The sequence below is a fragment of the Boleophthalmus pectinirostris genome, unplaced genomic scaffold (assembly GCF_026225935.1).
Source record: "Boleophthalmus pectinirostris isolate CB_2022bp ecotype Guang Dong unplaced genomic scaffold, ASM2622593v1 HiC_scaffold_19, whole genome shotgun sequence".
Lineage (NCBI taxonomy): Eukaryota > Metazoa > Chordata > Actinopteri > Gobiiformes > Gobiidae > Boleophthalmus > Boleophthalmus pectinirostris.
Genome location: NW_026571140.1, coordinates 23,678,160 through 23,697,854, shown reverse-complemented (window position 1 = coordinate 23,697,854; position 19,695 = coordinate 23,678,160). Strand labels below are relative to the sequence as shown.

The 19,695-nt window shown below is 37.6% G+C and overlaps 2 protein-coding genes across 2 annotated transcripts in view; one reads left to right on the top strand and one right to left on the bottom strand.

The window, feature by feature from the left end:
• Positions 1-19,695, bottom strand: part of galnt18b (UDP-N-acetyl-alpha-D-galactosamine:polypeptide N-acetylgalactosaminyltransferase 18b) — an 82,847-nt gene that overhangs the window by 39,364 nt on the left and 23,788 nt on the right. Inside the window, 1 exon segment of the mRNA XM_020938800.2 lies at positions 3,498-3,693. Within this exon segment, the coding sequence (XP_020794459.2) occupies positions 3,498-3,693 (196 nt within the window).
• LOC110172855 (tripartite motif-containing protein 16-like) lies at positions 1,198-3,279 on the top strand. The gene has a single exon (XM_020938802.2). The coding sequence runs from the start codon at positions 1,246-1,248 to the stop codon at positions 3,031-3,033; it is 1,788 nt and encodes a 595-aa protein (XP_020794461.2). The 5' UTR covers positions 1,198-1,245; the 3' UTR covers positions 3,034-3,279.

Here is a 19,695-nt window from a genome sequence, read left to right as displayed (position 1 = left end):
TTTCCCAAGAGGCACCTGATGTGTTTGTGGGAGAGGCAAAAGCAGACTGTAAATATAAAGAACCGAGCAGCAGAACGCACCACTTTGGCACAGAAGAGGGTGTCTTCAATAGAGATGCTTTTCATTATTATAGTGTCTGCAATAAAATATTCACTGTTCACCTTATTTTTAACAGAGGCACACTAGGTCATCTTTTATGTTGTGTTACAGAAAGAACAGTCAGACCACCTGCAGCTACCGCGAAAGACATCATTTCAATGTACATCTATTAGTGTCCATACCCCATACAAAGTTTGTTGTTGCATAAAGCTTATTTCCTTGTTTCTTTAAGTAATTTAGCACCTCATGTTCTTCTCATATATTTGGTTAGTTCATATGCAACGTGCTGTTATTGATGTGACATTAAATCAAACTTGGGTCTGACACAAATAACACTGGTTCAAGAATATATATGGCTGCAATATTTGAATATGTTAAACAAAACATTTAAAAATATGTTTTTGCTACTTGACTGAACATATAATAATGTACTAATTTTAGGCAACTGTCATACAGTCTGTTTTTGTCACAAAATCACAATGGGAATTAAAGAAGATGGGAATTTAAGAAGACCTTATATTTAGAATATGTGCACATTTCATATCCATATGGTAAAAAGTATCACAAAACATTTCCAATTAACTACGTCAGGTTTAGATCTTCTCTACAGGTTAATTTTGACAGTATAGGTTTTGAGCAAAATAATCCACCAGCCATAACACCAATTTCAGCAACTTAATAATAAGGAATATATTCAAAGATTATCAGATGTTTTACTTTAGTCAACTGTATTTAAGAAGCACTTTGGATGCTCTAATGGTGAATGGGTTGTGTGTGATTAACGGTTGCCCTGAGAGCATCTGGAAGAGTGTGTAGTCCAGGTTTTTAGTGGGAATAGATACTCCAGAGGCAGGTTAACGGCAAGCTGCTGAAAAATGCTTCATAGACGCATTAGTTGTGTAGATGTTCACTCTGCATGCTCCAACATGTCTCCTTGTACAAGTGTGTGTTTAGTAACCTTGTGTTAGAAAACTATCAGGACCAGATGTGGTTTCTCTATCTCTGTGAGTCTGTACTTTGGCCAGACACAGTGCAGATGGGAGGAGCCATTATGTCTCCACCTCCTGCTCCTCCTGCTCACACACACAGAAACACGGCTCTAGTTCCTCATAAAATGAAACTTATGTGTTTACTCTGAGCAGGGAAATGGCGCAGTCAGCAGTAGCACTCGACAGAGAAGCCTTTTCCTGTGCGATCTGTTTGGATCTACTGAAGGATCCAGCCACTCTGACCTGTGGGCACAGCTACTGCATGAACTGCATTCATAATCACTGGGATGAAGAGAAGGAGAAGCAAGAGTACAGCTGCCCTCAGTGTAGGCAGAGCTTCGTCTCCAGGCCTGTCCTGGTCAAAAACACCATGTTGGCACTTTTGGCGGAACAGCTGGAGAAGAGTGGACCTCCTGTGGACATCAGCTCTGTGGTACATACACATGTGTGCTGTGATGTGTGTACTGGGAGCAGGTTAACGGCTGTTAAGTCCTGTCTTCAGTGTCTGGCCTCTTTCTGTGAAAAACATCTGGAGCCTCATTATCAGTCTGCAGCACTCAGGAAACACCAGCTGGTGGTGCCCTCTGACAAACTCCAGGAAAACATCTGCCCTGAACACAATGAAGTGAAGAAGATGTTTTGTCGCAGTGACCAGCAGCTCCTCTGTGTGGTCTGCTGCATGGACAAGCACGCAGGCCACCGCACGGTGTCAGCCGCCGCAGAGAGAGCAGAGAAGCAGGCTGAGCTAGAGGTCAGAGTGGACCAAATCCTCCAAAGGATTCAGAATAAGGAAACAGACCAGGACAGACTCCACCAGGAGGCACTGTCCCTCAGATGTTCTGCTGATGAAGCAGTGAGGGCCAGTGAGGAGATCTTCACCAGGCTTATCCATGTGATGAAGGAGAGACAGGCTGAAGTGGAGCAGCAGATCCGAACCCAGCAGGAAAATGAAGAGGCCAGACTCAAGGAGCATCAGCAGCTGCTGCAGAGTGAAATCAGTGAACTGAAGAAGACACAAGCTCAGCTCAACACGCTGTCTCTCACTCCTGACCACAACCGCTTCATACAGGACTATCCTGAGCTGTCCCCCGCTGAAACTGCCCTCACAGTTCAAAGAGAGCCCCCAGGCTCCTTTGAGCATGTGACACTTGCTCTGTCCACACTCTCTGACCTGCTACAGCACACTGTGAAAGAAGGACTGGACAACATCTCACTGGCTCCAACACACGTCCAGCAACTACCGCCCCAGCCTGAAACACCACTGACCCAGGCCCAGCCTGAAAAATCATTGCCCCAGGTTAAGCTTGAAAGACTGCTGCTAGAGGCCCAGCCTGAGAGACCACTGCCCCCAAATGAGCCCACCACCAGGAAAGGCTTTTTAAAATATGCAAAGGAAATTACTCTAGATTTAAATACAGCTCATCGACAACTGTCCCTGTCAGATGAAAATCGACGAGTAACATTTGACGAAGATGCAAATCTGTATCCCAGAAATCCTAACAGGTTCAACTACTACTATCAGGTCCTAAGCAAACAGCGCCTGACGGGCCGCTGTTACTGGGAGGTGAAGTGGAGCACGTCTGCCACGAAATGGAGTGACTGTGCCATTACCATAGCAGTGAGTTATAATAATATCAAGAGAAAAGACAAATCAGAAGAGTGCAAATTTGGATTCAATGAAAATTCCTGGGCATTATATTGTAACAAGGATGAAGATTATACTTTTTATTTTAACGAAGATGAGACTGAGGTCTGTGGTCCCTTTTCATCCAGAATAGGGGTTTACCTGGACCACAGTGCAGGGGTTCTATCTTTTTACAGCGTTACTACAAGCATGAACCTTCTCTACAGAGTCCAGACCTCATTCACTCAGCCTCTGCATGCTGGAGTCAGGTTTGATGCTAAGGATAATGGTGCCACTGCTTATTTTCCTAAATTGAACTAACCTGTACAGTGAGAGGCAGTGTCATATTGAATTTGTCATTACACTGAGCCTTAATGGAGAGCAATATTTTAGATGCATTATTTTTTTCTGTAATTAAAACATGTATATAGTCTTTTTGATGTAAGAAAAGTCTATCATATTATAAAACTTAACTAATAATAGCATATTGCATGTGTGAAATGTGCTTAATGTAAACACTCTATAATCCTTTACAGCAATAAAATTCACCTCCTGTTCTTTGCTGTCTGACTTGCTCTTGTTTGACTTACTCTTTTAAGTACAGTATCCAATAGCACAAAATGACCTTGTTCCTCATTCTTCACATGTTTCAAACAGACTGCACTGGTTAGGCTGGTTTGCGTTTGTGTTGTGTGTTATCAGAGTAGGTTAGCATACACAAGCACACAACACATATTAAATCAGTGTAGAGTAGATACAGAAGCACCATTCTACCTGAGCCTTACCCATCAGGCCTGAGGTCTGGGATGGGCCTGTCCAGTGAGAGGCGGTCACTGAGGTAGCTGTTGTAGCCGTAGTACTGGAACATCTTCAGTGCCACTCTGCGGTTCTCCGGGCTCAGGTCCTGCCCCCAGTGAGCGAAGAGAGACGAATCCGAGAAAGATGCGTCCCCCTGGCTGTCCTCCACTCTGCCCGGTGTCTCTGTGTACAACAGAAGAGACAACTAATGAGAGGTCTATTTACATAAGCTGACATCTATAAACTTGTCTCTGTGGTCATGCGCATGCTTTGCCTGGTATGTCCCACAGTAAAGCGTTTTCCTCCAGCAAAGTGCATCTTTAAAGTGTCCTAGTTAATAGAGGCACTGTGTTTAATGCACTGCATTATAATGTATGCTATTGCTGTATGAGAGGCGGCAGAATTGTCCTTGGACTAAAAGCAATTCGACTCATATACATTGTGATGAGTCAAAATGTCCTTGAAAGACCATAATTCACTAGTGACTTTTGTTCCTCACATCACAAATAAGAACACACATTATAACTAATTTCACAAAGTATGAAATAAGAATAGGAGAATTGACTCATTTGAAGACCAACAAAATGAAAAAGGAAACAAAAAAGGGCACTTTTTAAAAATAAATGAAATAAAACATTAATAAAATCAAAGGGTAAAGTGAACATTAACTACTGATAACGTTGAGTTGAGAGAGCCTGAAATAGCTTATTACTTGTAATGGTGTGTTATGTGTACCTATTTGCCTAGAGCCTTTTCAACTACTGCTGCTCCCACTACTACTACTGCTGCTAAATTATAACCACCACTTAGCAGAAGAGGGTCAAAAAGGGCTTTATTGAAATTACTGTCTTTTTATGGTAGCTATAACATTTTATCTTTTAAAAAGTATAACACAGTTATGTCACAATAATTATCGACTTAATATACGATAGAACAATATCTTTTCCTGTGCAATAGTGGAGAGATTTTAGCAATTTTTAATGTAATATGATAAGATTTGAGCTGTGGATGGTTGATTAAATAATTTCTATGGCTAATTTTCGGTATTTTCTGCTTTTTATTTGTTGCTGCTCAGGCTTTTAATGACTCTATCTATTCAAAAATTGGTTTACTGGGATTTTTCTGCTTTGTGAAAGTGGCATAAAGTAGTTCCAATATTATCACAGTATTTCTTTGCAGCAATATATCATGCTTCAATATTTAGATGTTTTTTTTTGTTTTTTTCACTTTTATTAATAATATACATTCAATGAAGCAACTGTTCTTTATGCGTACCTCCTGTGCCGGATGATGATATACCCGACATAAAACTTGGCACCTTCTAAAACAGAATCAATTTTTTGCTTCATTTTGTAAGGCCTTGAGAGTGTGCCATAAAAGGCATATGCAAACATTTAGCTAGGTTCTACCCACATGATTGCAGCCTTGGCACTGGAGTGTAGTAGTGCTTCATATAGGCAATAACTGATCTAATCCAATGGAGGGAATTATACAAACCAGCATGAGAGGGGCTCACGCAGTCTAAGTATAGAGGATCATGATGATATTTATGATGGTGAAACATGGAGGTGTGAGTGAGAGACTGCTGCTTAAGCTCAGGAGTGTCATTTTGTGTTCACTTCAGCTGCAAAAGGTTCAGTGACTGTAAGCTAGAGTGATGAGTGGGCCCCAGTGCATTGTGGGAAAAAGATTATTCTCAATATACAGTATATCCTGCTCATTTTGTAACATAAACCATGAATACACGAGGAGGGTACAGATTTATGGGGACATTTGAATTAACAACAGAAGATCAGAAAATCGACAAGAGTTTTGCAAATGAAAATCACTTATATACACCCATGTGATAAAAGCCTGGTTAAAGAGATTTCCAATTGCAATTACAAAAAAAAGTCACTATTTATATTTGCTATTCTGTCTATTACCAAAGACAATAGTGGCAGTTCAGTTCTGTCTGGTTTGCTATGGTTTACGTAATAGCAAGACATCTATGAATTAGAATGTGGAGGAAAGTGAAAAGTCATAACAATTATTAGAAGAAAAAATGTGGCAGGTGCAGATTAAATTTCACTGGAATGTAAGCAGGAGCACAGGAGCAGGTGCACTATCATCTGAGATCCATGCAAACCAGCCCAACTCACTCAAACTCAATCATCTGTTTATAAAAAGGTGCTACGTTTAACAATTCTATAGTATATGCAGTATATTTTTGTCCTCATATGTCCTAATTTACAATATGAGAGATTAAATGGGACATAATGAACTTTTATGAAGCGTTAATCCTGTTATAACAATTCCCTTATCATTAGTTTACCCAAAATAGTATTTTGAAGTAATCCTATATTGGCCCGCATTCAAGATTTGAACAATAAATCCAAATAAAGTGGTCTGCGTGCGTAACCTAAAAGAGAGGCATTTAAAACATTTCAAAAACGCTACAAAACCCATAGTAATAAGAAAAATGAAAATCTTTCCAAATACTTTGTACATTCAGTAAGAAGACAGTGAACTATTTGGCACAAGCTTGAGGCAACAGAACTTCAACAGCATCATGGACTGCAAGGCTAATTTCTCTATGAGACAAAAGCAAGAACAGAACAGAGTCTTGTATAAAAGACTTGAAGGCTCCTTAAGGCCTCGTCACTTCAGTGTTTGTAATGGGCATTAATTAGGCCTATGAAGATGGTTTTCCTCAGCCCTCAAGTATTCAGACAGACTTTTCAATTGCTACTACTACTACTATCAGTGAACTGGTAAAGCTGCTACAATTACTATACAGGAACATATCTGATCACTTTGTGTTGGGGATAGGCTTTAATTAGGTTTACAAATAATCTTTCATCTAGAAGTAAAGGGGGAAAAAGTAGAGTCAAGAGTTTACATTATTAATACTGCTACTATATACTTTTTACCCCTAAGATGTTATTGCTATGTATTGCTAGTACTGCTACTACTTAGAACTACAATCACAGATAACTAAGAATAAAATGATTGTAAAAATTTGAATGCACATTATATCATCTATCACTTTTATTACAAGCCCATGTCTTTTTTTTGGTTTTTTTTTTGTTTGTTGCTCTTTTTTTAATTATACATGACAAAAAGAAGCATTTACAAAACAAAACAAAACCCCCCACAAATCCCTCTCTCCAGACACAAAATTACACAACATAACATAACATAACAATACAAACATTAACCGTCAAGTCCAATCCTGTCAAGATATCTAAAAAAAAGGTGTCACTAGCCCAAAAGCTTTATTAGATAGGAGAGTAGAGAGGTTCAAATGGGGAGAGAGGAGTTAGAGACTTTCGACAAAATGGTTAGGGACTAAACCACTAACTTCAACTACTATCTAAGAGGACAAAAGATGAATTCATTAATTATGATTTTACCATTTAAAAGCCTTATCAAGCACTTATATCTATTAAGCACCTGTCAGGACAAACAGTGGGAAGGGAAAAATGAAAAACCTTGTATTGTCACTGTAATTTAAGCTCTGATGGAGACTACTAACAGGCACACACATTTTTATTAGTAACATGCATTCAATGAAGCAATTCTGTTTTTCCACTGTTCTTTATGCGTACCTCCTGTGCCGAATGATGATACACCCAACATAAAACTTGGCACCTTCTAAAACAGAATCAATTTTTTGCTTTTTATGCTCTGACGGAGACTACTAACAGGCACTGCATAGCACAGACGTTATGACAAAATGTAACCTTGGTGTTTTGAAAGTGCATTCCCAAGAGTCTACAGTCTGTCTGCTCACCTTGTTGCTAACTCCACGAGGCAACAGCAAATACCAGAGGTCAGAGGCGGTCATATGGATGTTTGTGTGCATAGACATGGTAGATAGACAAACACTTCAGCCATCTTTCTGTTAAAGGGCCCACACTGTATTCTGATTTACTGTATGTTATAATGTTGTTTCCTCATCAAAAACATCCATGGAGTTGTGTTTTCTTTCATTCACATTTAACACACAAATGTCTGTTCCACCTTGTGATGCCATGTGGTAATACAGCAGTGTTTCTGTTCTGATTATTTTCTGTCACGCCCCCCCAGGAAGAAGAAAACATTTCGTGCCCCCCCACTCGAAAGAACCACTACCAAACATGCTCCTGTGTCCTCCTTGTCTTTAAAGATCATGTCCGTGTTATAGTTCAGGACACTTATGTTATCGAGCATGACAGAAACCATGTGTAATGCTGCAGGCAGTATCAGCTCCTCTGCTATTTGGTACGCCACCTTATATGATATCTAACAGTGCTCGCTGATTTACTGAAGCAGCATTCACAAGGGGGGACGATTGTTGGTAATATTCTGTAAAACTCAAGTGGTTTATCAGTGTAATTGGAGTGTAATGTCTTTAAACGACTACGTAATTTATTTGGCTTCATGCTGTCCATTGCCAACATTTTTAAACACAGTAAACACAGCGGTCTTTGCTCGTTTCCCACCGTAGTCACAGTGAAGCCGAGCGCTACATACGCTTTATATACAGTTTGTTCTCTGCACATCATATCACCTGCTCTGTGCTGTGTGTGCGTTTGCTCAGTGCAGAAAACCCGGCATATATTGCTAATACTCCCAGGGCACACTCTGACAATGAGAGCATCACTGCCAACTGCTGTAGTGGATGTGCAATTACACTTTATTCTAGTTCCTCGAGGTCACACACGCCCGCACTAGCAACGCATCGGAGCGCGCCCCACTATTTGAGAAGGACTGTAATAAAGGAAGTGCCTTGATGTGTTTTTTAAACTCCACACACCTTCACTAGAATCATTTGGATAATTTCAGCACTTGAATTGCCATTTCTATTGAACTAAAGGTTACATGTAGCTGTTAACTTGAAAACTACCACTACATGACATTGGTGGAACAGAGCGTGTTGAGCTTTTGGAGATTTGTGGATAGAAACACACAAACATGTGTGACTGAAATAAAACACATCTACAGGTATGTTTTTGATTAGATAACAATATTATAACATGGCTTCAAACTCAAAAGCTCACAAAACAAGCTTCTTAAATCAATCACTTGACCATCAAGACTCAACACCACAAGAAAAAAAATAAATCAATGATGAAAAATTGCTCATTGTCAGAAAGGAGCAAAACAGCCTTAAATTCTTGCTTTTCTAGTTTTTTAAAGGTTATTTAAGACCAGATCAAATAACACAAAAACAAAAGGTATTGAGGGGTCAATAGAGGGGGACGTGGGAGTTTATGTTGTTTAGAGTTAAGTTGAAAATAATTTTAAAGTTCAAACTCAACTTGTTGACATTTCATAAATTGGTACAAATAACACTTAAAGAGCCCATATTGCGCACATTTCTGATCTCTGTTATTATGTTGTTTCCTCATCAAAAACATTCCTGAGTTGTGTTTTGTTTCATGCACACACGTTTAACGCACAAACCCTGCATATTTAGTCTGAGTTTCTCTCTTCTCAGAAAACACTCTCTTCCACTCGGTGATGTGATGTGGTAATACAGGAAGCGCTACACTGTGTTTTTAAACTCCATACTCCTTCATTAGAATCATTTGGATAATTTGAGCCCTGGAATTGCCATTTACTGAACTAAATGTAAAAGGTAGCCGTTAACTCGAAAATTACCGCTTAATGACCTCACAAGGTGGGACAGAGCATTTTGGAGATGTAGAGATGTAGAGATGTAGACAGACTAACTAAAGGGCTACTCAAACATGTGTGAATGAAACAAAACACAACTTCCAGGTATTGCTTTTGAATAGATAACAACATTATAACATGACTAAAAGCTCACAAGATTCAATTTTGTGTAATAAAGGCCTTTTAAGTCCTACATGAACTATTTTCTGTGTTAAATGATCAGATATGACTGGCACAAAGATCGCTCGTGATGAGGAAGTTGCCAAAGAATGCGCAATAAGATATTATCAGGTCATGTTTATGCACCCCTTGAGGAAAACGTGTAGAATTTCAAAGGGATATCATTATCATTTTGACACCTTAGAGATACTGTGTGCTGTGCTAACTCATGACACTACACAGAGCGTTTGATAAAAAATGCTGCAGGAGTTTTTCTGCCTCACCACGATAAAGAGGAGGCAACATCTGCGCGTTTGAACAATTATAGAGGAAATCAATAAAACACACAGGCGTTTGTTGAGAGCAGGCTACAGCCGCTACATAGAAGATCTGTCATTATAATGCATCAACTCAATGTTATATACTAAATTAGGCTCTCATTTGCTGTATTTTCTAACAAAGCAGTCGACCACTCATACACACTGCACAGTTTAATAAAGGAAATGGTGTATAAATAAATACAATATAAAAGAACCCCTATTTTTAAAAGAGCCAACCATTTCACATGCATGCTATTAGACTTGTTGACAATTTGCCAACTTTTTTTTCTGTTAAAAGCTGCACTGTGTAACTTCTAGGCAAACGGTCCACAACAAAGCTTGTGTCCATGGAGTTAAGTTATTTCTTTGCATAGAATGTTCCACAGTATGGCATTAGGTGTTTTATAGCTCAAAAATACCTTCAGAAATATGACTTTTACTATGTATACAGTAGGGATGTAATGATATCCAAATCTCCCGGTACGATATTATCATGATATACATCTCACGGTACGATATTTATTGTGATATTTTGGAGAGGATTATATAATTGTAGATAGGACATGTTTCTGCTTTTAAAATACCCTGACAAGATTTTGGTGTGAATTATTTCCATCATAATCCCAAGAATTCAAGTAAAAAACATAATCTCTTTATGTTTTTTGCACTGAAATGAATCATGGGATATGTAGTTCTTGGTGTTTATAAGCCGTTGCTACTATAAAACCATACATTTAAGCAAAGGAACTTATAATTCGATATGTCGTGACAGTCCACAATATTATTGTGAGACTTTTGACGATATGATATCACGGTATTGTGTTTATTGTTACATCCCTAATGTACAGGTTTCCTTCTCCATGGATCTGACCATTAACTTCCATCTTCATTGTGTTAAAAACTTTATTTCCATTCTGTGAAATAATCAAGGAAATGCTGTAACATCTAAGGAGACAAGCACGTGGCGGACCCTTCTCCAGAAAAGTTACACAGTGCACCTTTAAACAGGAAAGAGATTGCACTATTTTAAACAACAAACAAAACTGTAACCTAAAATTGTCTTAGTTAGTCGTTAGCATATTGAGTCTCAAAATAACATTGTCTAACTGCTTTGACGATTGTGGTTCTGTTTGCAATATATCGAGTTGAATACAGTGCACAGCCAATAGAGCTGCGAAAAGGGAAAGTATAGTAGAGATCTGGTTTGACCTTGATATGAGACAGCATTTTAAAGTGTGTCTTTGTTCTCCGTCTGCTTAAGGGACTCCAATTAAAGCCGACAGTTCACAATGCTCCACCGCCAGTCTGTCATTCTCCGCCCAAACTAACAAGAGCTGAGCATCAAAAGAGATTTCGCTGTCAAATATAGTCATTTTACATGACAAAGAGAAGTGGACCTCGCTTAAAGCTTGTCTTAAGTAAAACTACAGGGTGTAAATGTATATGCAAAACTGAACATCAAAGCAGCGTGCATTAAACAACAGATTTGGGACGGCCAACAACTGCTGCAGTCAGAAAAAGTCTCACTGTAGACTGAGCTAGTCTGTTTGAGATGGAGGATTTCCTATGTTTAATAAATCCAACTGGTCATGGTGCCAGGTCATATAAAAATACAGAATTTCAAAAAGTCTTGCCTCATCTTAAATTCCTAAAGGTTTTATGTTAATTTAAGGTCCTATATTACATAAAATTGATTCTTGTGAGCATTAAGCCACGTAATAATAATGTTACTTCTTCAAAAACATACCTGCAGTTGTGTTTTATTTCATTCACATATGTTTAGGCAATCCTGCATTATTGTGTTTTCAGTTTGAGAGAACTCAGCCGAAAACACATCTATAGCTGTGTTTGTGATGAAGAAACATAATGTAGATCAGAAAATAGGGTAATATAGGCCCTTCAAAAGTTTATTTCAATATTAATGTTAAAGGCGCACTATGTAACTGTGACTGCTTGTGACACATATGGACACATTATTGCTTTGCCTGGAATATTCAACCTTATGACATTAACCATATCCATCATACATTTATTCAGTTACATTATTTTCACACACACACACACACACAAAACTTACGATGGAACATTATGAAGACATTTATTTTGGGTCAACATTTTATTTTAAGGGCATTTGTCAGTTCAAAGAGCAATTACAACCTTTTATTATTTTAGGCTGAACTATGTTATGTTGGTTTTAATAAGCTGTGACATTGTGGTTATAACATGTTCAGGTCCCAAACAGTGTTAAATCAAAGCGTTCTTATCAGTCACGCACACAGAGCATCAGAAAAAGTGTGTGCTTTATGACTGGGCCCCTCTGCTCATCTCTTTAACATTTTGGCCTTGGGCAGTGAATTCACGCTGGCAGCCTCAAACACAAGCTAAATGTCACTACGGCATTATTCACTCCATCTGCCTCAGAGGTTAGGAATCAATTTACACATTTTAATTGATAACAACAGGCTCCAAAAGATTTTACGTCTTTAAAAGCAGAGGCCAATGTCAGAGATGTTTTGGAGGAGTTAAATGACTGCTTAGACATGTCTGGGGCCACTGCCTACTTTATAATTTAATCAATATTCCAACTCAATATAAAATCTGGATGGAAAATGTTTTTCAAATCATCCAAATTTAGATATGCTGAAGATTTAGCTGTATTTGCCTTCAAAGTGTATCAGAATCTCAGAAGTAATTGATTAATTCATTGATTTAGGTTTTAAGTAATTGATTTAGGTTTTGCTCCAGGTTAGAGCGAACACACATATTCTGAACAGTAGTAACTTCATTTACTTAATAATTGAAATCACAACACAACTTCAAACAGTCTTTCGTGCAAAGCAAACAGCTAGCAACATTTTCAAGTTAGTCATATCAACTATATATAACAATTTGACCAAGAAACAAGAAAATGGTTCTCTATTATAAAGAGTAACACATGTGGTTGAGCTCTTGCAAGCAGAAGATGAAATACCTTTGATAATTGGGCCTATAAGCACACACTTTAAAGAGCATACATAACTGATACTGTCTCTGTCACGGCTCTTTCTTGACAGTAAACATAGCTAATAACCAATTAGTATGTTTACTGCTCAGAGTACTCATGGCTGTCTCTGTATAGGTGAGGTATGGAGAAGCTCATTAGAACGCATCAGTACCCAGGACTTCACGCTGACACTTCCCACTTGAGAGGGGAGAGGGGGGCACCTCCTCTTTGTTTACTCCCCAAAGGGGCACACACACAGAGGCAGAATTTAGGAGAGAGGTCACATGGGCCTTTGTCAGCTGTGGCGCCTTTTGTTCATTCGTCCTCATTAAAGCGCTCAAATCAGCCATGCCCTTCCCAAGCACACAGGGCCCTCCTCTGTGTGTCCTTTAAACATGACAGGGCTGCTCCAAAAACGCACTGACAGTAATGAGAAATCCGTTTGTGGTGCAACAGGTGTACTTGAGGTGCACAGACACAAAAAGAGACCACTGAAATGGTGAGGCTAATATTACAGGTGATAAAATATAATTACATCGAACAGAGCTTTACTCAACACAACAAGCTGCTAGACTTTGATGCTTTTATCGTTCACTCCTCTCTCACACTACTTTAAAATCTATAGGCAATTACTCGGCTTTGGCCATCACGAAGGGCACAACAATACTACAGAGAAGGAAAAGTGACATTTAAACCAACACCCTTTTAGAGATGGGAGAACCTCCATCTTCTGTCACTCACATGCACACTAAAATCTGATTTCTGGAGTGATCAGATTATTGAAGTGTCTATTTAAACACTTGCATCTGATGTGAGTAATCTGATTTCTTTCTGATAGTCCACAACTTCACACCTGTTTTCCAAATCCAAGTTTCTGTAAAAATCCACAAATTAACTGAAAACGTATCACTGGGTATTTTTGATGAGATGAGATCAGATTTGATTTTAATCAGATTTCTCTTGGGCATGTAAACATAAATGATTATTAGTAATTTGATTTTTACTTGCCATGTAATGTACCCCCTGCTGCCTTACAGAAACTATCTGCAAACATACTTAAAGGTCCTATTACAAAAAATGATGCATGTGAGCGTTGGGCCATGCTACAATGTTGTTACCTCATCAAAAACATACCTGGATTTGCATTTTGTTTCATTCATGGATGTTTGAGGAACCTTTTATGATTAGTGCATCTACATCTCCAAAGCTCAAAATGCTCTGATTCACCTGGTGATGTCATGAAGCTGTAGTTCTCAAGCTAACACCTACCTTTTACCTTTAATTTAGTACAAATTTGCAGTTCTAGGATTAAAATCATCCAAATGATTCTAATGAAGGTGCACGGAGGTTAAAAACACGTGGAGCACTTATTACTATATGACATCACAGGGTGGATCAGAGTGTTTTCTGCTTGAAAGAAGAACTTAGTCTAAATATGCAGGGCCAGTGTGTTAAATATGCATCAAAACAAAACTGTCTGTGATGAAGAAACATTATAACATAGACCATAAAATCACGTAATATGGGCACTTTAACTTTCCTGGCCAATAATATAAATAATAGGATGAAACAAATAAATAAATTCTTATTTTTGTGCTCTGTCATGCTCTGTAAAACTCTGGCTGGTCTGAAGGGTTTTATTTTCAATCTTCATCTTCAAAAAGTGCAAAAAAATGTTATGAGTCCGCATCCTCTTACTCTTTGTCGACTAATACTGTAGCCATGCCCTGCATTTTACACCATTTTCCTTTCTTCATAAACCACAGACTGGGAGCACTGCCTTTACACAGAAATCTCTTAAATATTGGATATAAATCATAGATATTTCAAAATGTTCACCTGAAGCCTGAAATAAATGGCCATGCCCAAAGCATGTGGAGAAATACACACAAAAGCAATGACTTTAATCAATCTCTAGGGCAGCCGTCTTTCCAGAGCCAGTACCTATTACACGCATCCTGACACTGGGGCTGTACGCTGTTATATGAAGTGAAATTAAATATTTGAACCAGATCACAGGAAGAAAAAAAAAAAAAAAAAAAGTAAAAATGACAAGGTTATGGAAATAAACAGTGGTATTTAATCACTTCACCCCAAAAAGAACGTGTTATTGAGAGAAGGTTATCTGAACCTACAAAGGAAATGAAAAAGCCAATTTAATCAGCACATACTATAATTAAAAATGGAGTTTGGGTCAGATATACATGGTCAGATCGTAAATACTGAATAGTATCGAATCACAATCACTAATATTGATTAATCTCAATTCAATTTCATTTCTTGTTTTGTAGTAAATGTTGAGGGTAAACTGATATACTATACTATAGCATGGTTAAAAGTCCTCAATTTTGTATAATAGGTCTATTTTAATTTTTATCTTAAAAAAAAAAAAAAAAAAAAACAATTTTAAACTTTATTTTTGAGTTGCATGTCTGTAGCAAAAAAAAAATTCACCTTGGGGATGAACAAAAGTAAGTCTGGCTTTGTGTGAGCGTCTGATTAAAATGGCTTTCAGTATTGATTTCATGAACATAAACAAGAGACTTTTAATCAGTACCATTTAACACAAATGATCACCCCTTTTTTTCCTCCAAAGCCTGAACTCTGCTCTACATGCTTTCACTGGCAGAGGACTGGCTATAAAGCACTGACTTACAAAAAAAAGCTATTTGAAATGACAGAATCTTCAAATTTCATTAATTGCTCAGCCCTAGTGAATAGTTTTGAGAGCATTTATCCCCTTTTCGTCAACTACATACTAGTCAAAAGTTTGAACTCATCCTCTCGTTCAGTTCTTTATATTTACTTTATACATTTGATACACATACAAAAGACAGATGTATGGAATTATGTAGCAAAGAAAAATTAAATAACTAAATAATTCCATATATCTTGCTTCATATATCTTAGATATCTTCAGATATCTTCATATAGAAAAAGAAAAAAATGGACTCAGTTTCTCATTCAGTGTTGTAAGACATTATATCCATCAATTGCAAAAAGCCTGAAAACCAAAACAAATCTTTTACCATACTTCACAATGATCGTGGTGGTGTAGTATCGGTTTGTATCTGGCTGTGTTCATTGACAAGCACAGTAATGTCCATGTACAAAACTCCAGAGGCAATCGCACAAGATGTTACTGGGTTAAGCTTGCTGTTGGTCCTCTCCAAAATGACTTTAACCTTATTGATGCTCTCTTTTATTGGTAGACTTCTTTCAGCACTGCTAAGGGCTAGAGCGGTGCAGATCATGCAGAGTGATCAGATGAGGAGTCACTGCATCGCAACACTGAGCTGGTGTGCACACATGGAAGTGGAACAGTTGTGACAAGAAGACAGGAGCCATAGATTTGTACAGTGAGTCAACAAACACTCTGAAATTGAACTAAGTGTAGCAAGTGGTAGAGGTGTTTTAATGGAAAACAGATGACAATTATTCTTGGTGTGAGCATCTGCAATCAAATTATACAAAAGCACATGTAACAAAGGGCAGCCATCAGTGTAGAAGTAGGTTATCTTTTGTTCTTTTCTAGGCTGCCATAGTAACAAAAACATGGCAGTCGATATTTAATTAAAATTGGGCACCTGTGTTTCCACATAATCATTTCTACAGTGGCATTGTGAATGACTGAATAAATATTTTTGAAGCTCTAGTGAAAAGAAATAACCCTATTTTCATTAGTTTTCATCTAATTTTCATCTAATTGCAGTTTGAGTTCATTTGCGCCTACATCTCACATCTTGTGAGATTACAGTAGCAATATAAACGTGGGTGTACATTTGTACTCTTGGGTTGTGGACTGAACCCACAACCTACTTCCTAATGTATGCATGTGCAACAATTTAAAGTATGCTTTATTGTGTGATATCACAAGCTACATGACTGGGCATGCACTGATCCAGATTTTTCAGTTCCGATACAGATACTATATACTATATATAGTACTACTTTAAGTATCTGCCAATACCTAATATTAACCGATATTATTATTATCATTATTATTATTATTATTATTATTATTTATTATTATTTACATGACTACTGAATAGCTTCATATGATTAAAAGTACATAATAATAAAAACATTATGATACGTTCTAGGTCAAAATCATCATATTACAGACAATTAAATGCCCCACTAGAATATCAGATATATATTAATATTCAATATGCCGCTCAACAGAGACTTCTGTGTTATAGGGGAACATGTGAATGCATTTGACACAGAAATGAATATTACATCAATGCTTGGTTAGGCAAGTTACAACAATCACTTGTGTGTACTGGCTGCTGTCATGGTAAGTAGCAGTGGCACTATATCTGTTCTTTTTATTGAAACAGATCAAGGGCTGAGCTTTGAATAATAAAACACTCATTCAACATTCTTTTTCCATCTGAAAATACTCCATTCTTATTCCCCAACTGGTTTTTGTGTTTTGCTTTTGATTATGGCTTTGGTTGATCTGTTCTCCAGCATAAGTCAATTATTCAGATGAAGAGATCCTTGATTTCGCACTCGGGAATGTGGATGTAAAAAGGGCGCAGGTCACTTTACCACTGGGCTTTGTAGCACCTCTTTTCATAAAGCATTTCACCTCATGGGGCCTGTGGCTCTCCTCCCAGCAAACACTTGAGTTCAGTGAAAAATGCACCATTCACCCCCTTTACACTGCTATGAATAGGAAATGAGCAGGCAAGGGTTTGATTAAGTTGTTGTTGTTTGGGCTGTGAATATAGTAGTTATTGTGATGTGTGCATCTGCATACACTTGGTCACAGTCATATTTTACACAAATCGCTTTTATTCATAATCACAAAATCGGCAGCTTTGTTTCAGAAAACTTCACAGTGCTCAAACCTGGCAGTTTTCCCACTCTCGTCCAAACATCTCAAGGCAAGAGAAGTTTCCATTGTTTATAAAGCGTGCCTCCCTGTGAATGAGCATCTGAAAACAGGAACAGATAAACTTCACTTGATGTCTGCCTAATACCATCAAAACTGCAATTTGAGTGGTTGTGATTACTGAATTGATCTGCTTCTCAATGCAGCAATCAACAAGGCACAACTCCAGTAATTCAATGACCACCACAATTCAAACGTTTAGATTTTTAACGCTTTAATACAACATAACTGATGGCTTTGAATTTGATAGCTAAATGAAGTCCTATTGCTATAAATTTTCTAAATGAAGCGCTATTGCTATAAATTTTCTAAGCAATTACTGTAAGAGTTAGACTTTTACAAGTCCTTTTACAAAGGTATAATATTTGATTTTGATTTAAAGGGCACACATTACGCTATTAATGTGTTGGAGTTGTGTTTTGTTTCATTCACACGTTTAACACACAAACCCTGCATATTTAGGCTGAGTTCTTCTGCCAAACAAAAATACTCTGTTCAACCTTGTGATGTCGTGTGGTAAGATGTGCGGCATTGTGATTTTAAACTGGATGATTTCAGCGCTGGAATTGCCTATTTCTACTGAACTAAATGTATAAAAAGTAGCTCTTAACTTGAAAACTACTGCTGTTCTCAAATTACAAGGTGTTCCACCTTGTAATTTGAGAACAGCAGTTCCAGAGCATTCTGAGCTTTGTAGATGTAGACAGACTAATAATAATTATTCAAACATGTGTGAATGAAACTAAACACAACTTTCAGCGTGTTTTTGAGGAAGTAACAGTATTCTAACATGGCTTAAAGGTCACAAGAGTCAGTTTTGTGTAATATGGCACCTTTTATTGTCAAAGGTTTGTCATCTTTTCTATAGTAACTAGTTATTTTTATTTATTGTAGGTTTTGTAATTGTTTTTATACATTAATTACAAAATCACTATTTAATCCAGCAAACTCCCAACTGCACAGATTTGGCATTTTTCCCATTTCTTTCCAAACATCTCAAGGCAAAACACGTACAGCAGCTTTTTGTTTGTGAAGCGTGATACAAACTCTTATACAGCTGCCTTGTGAATGGGCATTTCAAAAACACAGAAAACCCCACTTCTTTGTCAGCTCTATTAATAATGCACACCTCCACTTTTTAGCTTCTTTAGACTACAATGCAAGGCACTAATGTAGACAAAATAATTCATGATAATAAAATATGGAGCAGGAACCAGGACAGTGAAGCTTTTAATTAGGGGCGTTCTTTCTAATGTTGCCATTGCTGATTTACTAAACAATTACAGCAGATCCTCTTTTGGTTAACTAAAATGGTTTGTTTTGTTGTAAAATATCACAACTTGTCTTATTCGTCCTTTCTTACTGATGCTATAATGAAGCTTAATTTGGACTACAATTTTGTCTAGCATCTAATGAGCCTGAAATACAAAAGCATGTTAGACCCACTTGTTTTGAAGCTTGTTTTTAAGAACTTCGAAGCTACACAGATGACCCGCTTTCAGTGCATGCATTTTACAATATTTTTACACTATAATAGGACCGTCACGGTAACAAATTTTGAAGCACGATATATCGCTATAGAGATATTCTGCGATAAATGATAATACCGAAACTATTTTATGCTGCTGATAAAATTTAAATAAAGCAAAATAATCTAAATTTTAAATATACATTATCATTAAAAGGCATGACCTGTAATAAATAAATACTGTAATTTCCGGACTATTGACTGCACCTTAATATAAGCTCCATCAACTAAATTTTAACAATATTTTAAAATTGTACATATATAGGCTGCACCTGAATATAAGCCGCAGGTGTCCACGTCTTCAAGAACGTTTTCAAGTTTGGGTGATCTGCTTTTATTGCCTCTAAAAGCATTTTGCATTGAGTCAGTTGCCGTCGCCAACGTCTCACCATCAACTCATTGATGCCGAGCTCACATGCAGCAGTTCTGTTTCCTTCTTCAACAGCCACATCAATTGCCGTTAATTTAAAAGCTGCATCATCTGAATTTCTTTGTGTATTTTCCATGAGGAGGGTGTGTGCATGAAGTGCAAAATAACTGTTCAAAACACAATCAAACTAGCATCTTCCTCAGCGCATCACCCGTCTCTCTCTGGGCTCTACTGCACAATGTCTCCTGCAGAAAGAGCCACTGTCCTGTCTGTATCATG

What these genes read in the sequence shown, in the direction of transcription:
- LOC110172855 (XM_020938802.2), top strand. Translation starts at nt 1,246, where the DNA reads ATGGCGCAGTCAGCAGTAGCACTCGACAGAGAAGCCTTTTCCTGTGCG.